The sequence below is a fragment of the Vigna radiata genome, chromosome 7 (assembly GCF_000741045.1).
Source record: "Vigna radiata var. radiata cultivar VC1973A chromosome 7, Vradiata_ver6, whole genome shotgun sequence".
In the NCBI taxonomy this organism is placed as follows: Eukaryota; Viridiplantae; Streptophyta; class Magnoliopsida; order Fabales; family Fabaceae; genus Vigna; species Vigna radiata.
The window spans coordinates 30,669,510-30,678,155 of NC_028357.1; the positions used below are offsets into that span (position 1 = coordinate 30,669,510).

The 8,646-nt window shown below is 29.6% G+C and overlaps 1 protein-coding gene across 1 annotated transcript; it reads left to right on the forward strand.

Moving 5' to 3' along the window:
• Positions 1–735: 735 nt before the first annotated feature.
• Positions 736–2,301, forward strand: LOC106767743 (ethylene-responsive transcription factor ERF039). The gene has a single exon (XM_014652691.2). It carries the CDS (start codon positions 889–891, stop codon positions 1,579–1,581), a length of 693 nt encoding a protein of 230 aa, XP_014508177.1. The 5' UTR covers positions 736–888; the 3' UTR covers positions 1,582–2,301.
• Positions 2,302–8,646: the final 6,345 nt, after the last annotated feature.

Here is an 8,646-nt window from a genome sequence, read left to right on the forward strand (position 1 = left end):
TGTGAGAAACGAAGTAACGAAGGCAACTACAACATATATAATTCAGTAATTTTTCGATGATTAGTTTATAAAAAGTATTATAACCTGGTTAATGATCTATAATGAATTGTTTGTTTTTGTTCTGGGTTGATTTGAAAAGCTTGGTTTGGCTGGTATAAAGGACATTATAAGCTTGAGGACATGCTTTGTTTTAGCGATGAACAAAATTAGATGGGTCCACCAACTTTGGTACGTACCAAAAATATCGTCTTTTGTGAGGGAAAACAAAATGTGGTTAAATTGAAATGAATATAATAGGACCATTGCGGTCCATTTTTTATTGTATTATTTTCTCCACTTTTTGATTTTGGATTAAGGATAACTACACAGATGCGGACAGAGTGACACCTAATCTCCACATAATGATCAATTATGTTATGATGATGATGATGATGATCCAAGAGCCCAGCATTCCAGGATTAAAACCAGCCGTTCGATTGCCGTGAAATGACATACCGCCAGCAAATTAATTCAAATTAAATCATTCCACAAAAAGTAGCTTTAATAATTAGCATCAGATAAAACAGGGTTAAAAACAAAACCAAATAGTAACTAATAATAGGGTTACGAAAGTGTCGCAAAAGACTCTGATTGGACTTAACCATGTATAATTAAATTAAACTCAGCAGCACCATTGAAGGATTTTAATTATACTGTATTGCGCGAAAATGCGAGAAAGATAATGAAAAGTGCAAACAATGCAATGCAACTGTTTATCTTTTTCACTTGGACCCATTTCTTTAATATGGGAAAGAATTATAAGTACTTAGTAGTTCACAGCTCAACCCACCTCTATTTTCAAACATCTCTATTCACAACAGTTTTCCTTCAAAAACTCCATCAACAATAATGGACATGGAAGAATCAAACCCTATGGAAACACAACTTCAACCAACCACTTCATCATCCTCTTTCTCCATTACTACCTCCACCTCCTCCTCCTCCTCCTCCTCCTCCTCTTCTTCCTCCGTAGACCAACAACAACCTACAAACACCAAGGACAAAAAAACCAAGAAAACCAACGTTAACACCAATCATGGCAACCACCCCACCTACAGAGGAGTTCGCATGCGCCAATGGGGCAAATGGGTGTCCGAAATCAGAGAGCCCAGAAAGAAGTCAAGAATTTGGCTCGGAACTTTTCCTACGCCGGACATGGCGGCGCGAGCCCACGACGTGGCGGCTCTCACCATCAAAGGCAGCTCCGCCTTCCTCAATTTCCCCGAGTTAGCCGCCGAGCTGCCCCGCCCGACCACGAACTCCCCCAAGGATATCCAGGTGGCCGCCGCCAAAGCCGCAGCCTTGGATTTCCGCCCTCGAAGCCATGAAGCCGAGTCCGAGCTTAGCCGAGGCGGCTCCATTTCCAATTCTTCGTCGAATTCGTCGTTGAAGAGTGAGGATGACACATTCATGGACCTCCCCGATCTCTCTCTGGACTTGAGCCATGGAGTTGATGAGTTTCATTATTCCTCGGCTTGGCTTGTAGCCGGAAGCGAACTCGGGTTTCGGCTTGAAGAGCCTTTTCTTTGGGAATCATATTAAGTTACGTTTTTAAGACAAGTAGGCCAATTTTCTTTTTTTGATGTTTCTTTCTCTTTTTTCCTTTGTTCCTTTCGCTTTTGGGCTACTTGCTACTACATCCTTGAAAGAATGGATCGAAGTATCCCTCGAATATGGCAGCATGACGTGGGGGTGTCAAATTTCAGTAAATAATCAACTTTCAATAAACCCACTCCAAAATGTTTTTATGCAAGAATTCATGTAAATACTTAAAAACCCATCTATCATTTTCAGAGGAGGTAGCTAAGCTAAGTTCATATTCCTCAATTTGTTGTAAATTTCCCTCACCTGTCATCTCTATATCTTTTTCTCCTGTTTCTCTAATTTTAGTTCAATCATGTATGGGTGAATGTGGAATAATAAAGTTCAGCTGGGTATTATTATTTTTTTTATGTATATTTTATGGTTTTTTTTTTTTATGACTACCCTTTTTGTCTCTATGTCCTAATTTTTTGGCACCCTTTCTAGATTTAATGTTTATTTATTTGCAATTCAGTTCACCTGCTTTATTGAACTGGGAGTGGCAGAAGAGGCACATCGATGAGATGATGATATAATATTATGGCAACTTGCTTCTTAAAATTTACCCTTTTCCTTTTCCTTTTCCTTTGTTACACATATATACTTGTATTGACCCAAGTTAATGTTGCACATGAAGAAGCATGGTTTGGCATGCAGAATATATAACTTTTTCTTTCAACAAGAATAAAGATACCTATGACACAGCTCAAGTTGCTACCACTGTGATAACGCACACATAAAGCATATCTACCATTTCTTGCAAAATGGGTTACATTCATCCTTCAAAAAAATTAAAGAAAAAGCACATGCTTCAGTATTACTTGCTGAAATTAGTGGTTCGACTTAACAGTTTTCTCAGTAAAAATAAAATAATCTCGGTCACTGTCTTGTCAGATGTTTCCAGAGAAACTGATAAATTGTTTTTAAGGAAGTCTCTTCTCTTAATTCTTTTTATTTCATCTGAAAAGACTTGAATTCAAGTCAATTCATAGCTTAGACATGCAAAGTAAATTAAGGTGTATATGATTTTATTGATGTAAAGGAAATTCACACTACCAATATCAAAACTAACATGTGTATATATATATATATATATATATACTTTCTTACAATTATTATTCTAAAGCATGAACATACATTTTGTTCCACTTGTAATCAATTGCCAAACTTTTCATTTTGTCGTTTCTGTACAAAAAATATTCATATGAATTAAGTTACATAGCACGCTCAGAGACTTACATTCATAGAATGGAATAAAATATTACGAAGACCTACTATTATACTAAAAATTCTTTATATATATAATGTGTAAGAAATATGTTTCATATTCTAGTTAAATCTTTAGAATATGTTGACCGGAGCATTTAAATATATTTAATCATATTAGATATTTCCATATATTTACTTATAAAATTGAGTTATCATCCGGTATTTTAGTATTTGACTTTTGTAATATATGTAATTGTATAATCTAGATATTTCTCTCATTTATTTCAGTGATTAATGTCTGTTACTTGTATAATAGATTTTTTCTTCTTCTTGGAACTGATAATATTTGTAAAATAGAAAGTGGTTCCCTAATTTTCAGAAAAATGGTTAATGAATGTATTTTCTTTTTAAGATCCACCACACATATTGACCATAGGTGTTTTATCTAAAAGTAAGAAAAACTATACCCTTCTCTCTATTTTAAAAAAGAAAATAATAACAACCTTTCTTGAAAAATGAAACAACAATGAAGAAAAACCTTAAAAAAAATAGTAGAAAATTAAAAGAAAAGGACGTTGAGAAACACCATTTTCACTTTTACCAAAGTAATTTTTTTTCTCAGATATGTAAATCACCCAAACTAAAAAAATTATTGTACTGGTTTTGGTACGTGTACCGTACGGTTTGAAGTTCATGAGAACTATTATTTGTTCATGGATCCAGCCAATGCTTACAAGTATAAATATATTAAAATTTTATAATTATGAAAAAAACTAGTTAATTTAATTACATATTATGTTAATATTAGAAAAGACTATAATAACAATGGGGAATAATTCTTCTCAGTGTAAGACTACCTCAAATCACAAGAAACGAGGGACCAATGGAAATATTTATAAATATAAAATCATGAAAATGAATGTCAATATAACCCAGCACTCCTGTCAATGTTAACATCACTTTCGTATTTATAACAATTAATATTTGATTTTGTCCTGGACATGAGAACTTTGTCCCATGAGGTTTTGGGCAATTCCCAAAGATGGTGGTGGCGACACGTGTCTACTGTTGACCTATATTGACCAAAAAGCCCATACTGATAGATCGGGAAAGAAGGAAAATGATATTTAAAGACACACCTTTACATATAGGGTGTCGCTTCCGTCACTTCTCCAAGTGTTCCTCTACTTCTCTATTATTTTTATTTATATTAAAAATATTTTACAGATCTCTACTATTTTTTTTATTCCAAAAAATACTTTATACTTCTTCACTATCTTCAACAATTTTTTCATTTCTTTCTCTACATTAATGGAGCATTCACATGGTTCAGATTTGAATTTGTGATATATTACAAAATATAAAATTCAAAGGAAACTTCAACATTAGAAGTTCTACCATTTCCATTTTATAAAATTAAAAGTTAGATGTAAATACAAAATAATAATAATAATATTAATAATAAATAATGATATATTATTACTATTATTATATACTAACTTTATAATGACGAAAGAACTAAATAACTTCTCAATCTTTAACAAATAACTTTTTTTTTATATTTTAAGTATTTAATAATATTTTTATATTATTTATCTAATAAATTAAATATTTTATTCAAGTTATTTGAGTCAAACATGTCGGTGAGTTAAAACATAATATAATGTTAAAAATTATAGATATTATATGTAAAAAAACACACACATATATATAAATATTTTTCTAGAAATTTAGAACAAAATTTTACCATTTATTAAGTAATTTGAAAAGAAAAATATATATTCAATAGCGAAAATAAGATTGAATCAAACTTATTTAAGAAAATATATCACACGTTCAAATTTCGAGTCATGTAAATGCTCCATAATAAGCCATGTAAATGCTCCATTAATGTACAGAGAGAAAGAAAAAAAATTGTTAAGGATACTAGGGAGATGTAGGGTATTTTTGGAGTAAAAGAAAATAGTGGAGAGGTGTAGAATATGTTTGAAATAAATTAAAATAGTGGAGAGGTACAGGACCCACTTGGGAAGGTGGAGGGAGCAACACCCTTACATTTATTTAACACAAAATATAATGGAAAAATAGTTTTAAAAGTGTAAATTTTGTATTTTTCCTAGAGCTATTAAAACGGACCACTAGGAGTTGAGTGAGTCAACCCAACTTGGCTCATTTATTAGCGAGCCAGAAAAATTCGAACTCGGTCCGACCCATCACGAGTTGGGGGTCAACGGATTAGCTCACTCACTCACTTAATTACAATTTTTTAAAATAAAAAAATTACAAATTTTCTATAATTCAAATATAAACAAATTTCACTTCCAAATTTCACTCCGACGAGTGTTTAATTAATTTTGAAAATAGAAAACTCAAATAATTTTTTCAAGTAAAAAAACCAATAAATATTTTTTTATAAAATTAAAGTTAAATTTTAATAAAATAAAATTAGGTAGGTGGGTTGGTGGACCAACTCGGTCCACCATGGATTCAACCCGCATGAGTCGGATAGAAATCTGACCCACATAAAAAATACAATTTTTTCAAATCAACCCGGTTCAAATAAGTGGTTAGCGGAATTGGTGCAGATTGTGACCTATTTTGACAATTTTAATTTTTTTCAAAAGAAAAAAGAATAAAAAGTAAGTAAAGATAATATTAAATAAATATAAAAATTTAAGTGTAAAAAATAATCATTTTTCATTTAAAAATTGGTGCGAATTATTGGTTTCACTGTCTACAGTTTGATACATATGATGTCCCCCACAATCGTTGTAGAAAGATACCAAATATCACATACTAGATTAATTTTGCAGGCACGAACCAATAAGCTGCAATAAAAGTAGAAACACGTTATTTCTCATGAACTTGACCGATGTTGCTCCATGGAAGTATCCTAGGCAAGGTCTTTTCATTATCAACATCAATAGTTGAAAGATAAAACTATTATTTTCTAACTTGCCCATACAAAAACTTCTTTATCTCCTCCTTTGCCCAGTTCCAACAATCATAACTAAAAAGTTATTCAAGGTTTGGGCATAATAATGGAAAAAAAAAACAAAACAAAACGAAAACCTTTTTAGATTGTAACAAAGTATGTGTTTGTGTCAACTGACGTCTGCTTCCTTGTCTTGCATCACCGAGGTTGTTTTATAGTTTATTTACATCGTTAAACCCAAGCACTATACCATGTTACAAAAGTAAACCAAACACCCTTCAAATTTTGTTGGGTTGAACGCTTATTCAAAGTCCGTTAACGCACTTTAATAAGCACTACTGTCTACGCCTACTGCAGAAATACACAAAGGTGTGTCGTCAAATAATAGAATAGAAAAAATTAACAGAAAACTCAAATTCCTGGTGAAATTTATAATGTTTCATAACTGTAAACTTATAATTTATTAATATATATTTCGGGAGTATTTTTTAAACGGTGATTAAAGTAAGGATACAATCATTATATTAATTATTTATAATGTTAAATCGTAAGTTGTTAATCAATTTTTTTTATCACATATTGTAAAAATACTTTATAACAACGTATTGTGTATAAAATCTAAAAATATAAACTAAATATTAACTTTTGTATAATTAATAAATATTTCATCATAAAACATTTATGTTATAAGTCATCCACGCGTTAAATTCATATTAGAAAATAATTTTGGTTTATCATATACAAGAGTATTATCATAAATCTTACCATATTAAAAAATTTAGTCATAGTTAATTATAACAAATACATTTTTGAAATTCGCTTTAAATTTTAAAGACATGTTTTGTAAGACTATTTTTTTTCAAATAAACTTATATTAGCTATCATCATGAGAATTGAATCTTAGTTATGTTTATACCTTAAAGTCCATTAATCATTTGTGTGAGACTCATCTCACTTTCTTTCTTTTTTCTCCTTTCTTAATTTGTATTCTTTCTCTTTTACTTACCTCTAAATTTTCTCCTCCAATATTTTCTTTTTCAAAATTTGATCACAACATACAATAGTTGAAGAACTAAAAAACATTTATACTTAGGCAAATTTTTAAGTGAAATAAGTTTCTATTTAACCTATAGATTCTTTTTATTTTCTTATGATTTGTTATCAATCTTGGTGGAGTAAGTTAGAAAAGTGATTCTCTCCACTTGCTTTTCACATACTAAAAGTATGTTATATTTGGATACTTTGCTATAAATCTCTAAGTCTTGAGTGACTTCAATATTTTGATATGCATTTTTTTGTTGTTGTTTAAGGATAGACATTATACGTAAGAAATGTTTTTAATAAAATCTTAGAATAAATTATTTGGATGTGAAGCTAACATAGCCATAATGTGTGAAATTTTGTGCATGGTTTTGTATTTTTTGAATATATTTTTAATGCTTGAGATGATATTTGTATAGTTGAATGAATGAAATTTGTTGTAAGTTCTTAATTTGGTGTTAGTTCTTTCTTCTTCTTTTTCTCTCTCTCAAACACATCTACGGGTATATAATGACTTTGAATGATGAAAGTTAGATTGAAATAAGCAAATCATGATGTTTGAACACATCACGATTTGGAATTATTATTTGAATTACTTAGAAATTGTATTGCTAAAGTGTTTTTGAAATTATTTTTGAAAACTTATTGATTTCACTATTGAAACTAATTGATTTGATATTTAAAAACCTATGTGAAATCCATTTGCAAATGTGATATAATCTGCTTTTTTTATTTAATTATTATTTAGGAGATAATTACATTATATTTGAATTTTGATAAAAATGTATAAATAACAATCAATTTTAGAAACAAAAAATAATTAATTACTATAATAATCAATTTAGATATTAATTTATGAAGTAAAAGTTATTAGTGTCTAAAATAGTCTCCATGAATAAAATAAAAAACATATTGGATTGTTAATTTGTCACTAAATTCATCTATAATATTAGTTACCTAGATATAAAAAATAAATAAATAGTATCAGATTATACAACAAGAGATAAATAAATGCGGCTAATATATAACTAAAGATAAATATAAATGAATAAATAAATAAGATAATTGGGGTAATAAAAAATAAATATAAATAAATAATTCTAATATATAAATGAAGATAAATATAAATGAATATATGACTTTAAGTTATATAATTATAATTGATACTATGTGTGTTTTTATTTTTGTTGCAGAAAGAATAGAGCCGTCAAAATGGGTCACAACTCGCAAGCCAATCTGCCCCCGTCACGGGTTCGGGTGGGTTGGGTTTGAAAAATACAACCCACTTATATGCTGGTCAGATTTCAACCTGGCTCATTTAGACCCGGCTCATGCGGGTTGAACCCGTGGTGAGCCGTGTTGGCCCACCAACCCACCTACCTAATTTTATTTTTTTAATTTATTATTTTATTTATGAAACCCTAAAAAATAAAATTCTTTCTTCACCCACTGTGTATACCAAAATAGTAAACTCTACTATCACAAATTATGTTAGAGATTAAACTATTAATTTTTTGTTGATGTTATTGAGTATTGGTTCTTTTTCTTTTTTTACTAATATTTTTTTATTGATTGTCGGAATTGTTCTGATATTAGGAAAATCTTTGTTAGTGAATTTGGAGACAACAAGAACAAGGGTCAAGGGTTATAACAATAACAAAAAATTATGAATGTAAAAAACTTATTTATATGTTTTTTGTGTTTGTTTTTTAATGGCATTTGGATTATATTGTACTTTTTATTGTTATTTTGAATTGTCTTTAACATAATTTTTTGGGAGTGAAAATTGTTTAAATTTAAATTATAAAAATTTTGTATTTTTTTTATTTAAAAAAAATATA

Excerpts from the sequence above, each read along its gene's own strand:
- LOC106767743 (XM_014652691.2), top strand. The coding sequence starts at position 889 with ATGGACATGGAAGAATCAAACCCTATGGAAACACAACTTCAACCAACC.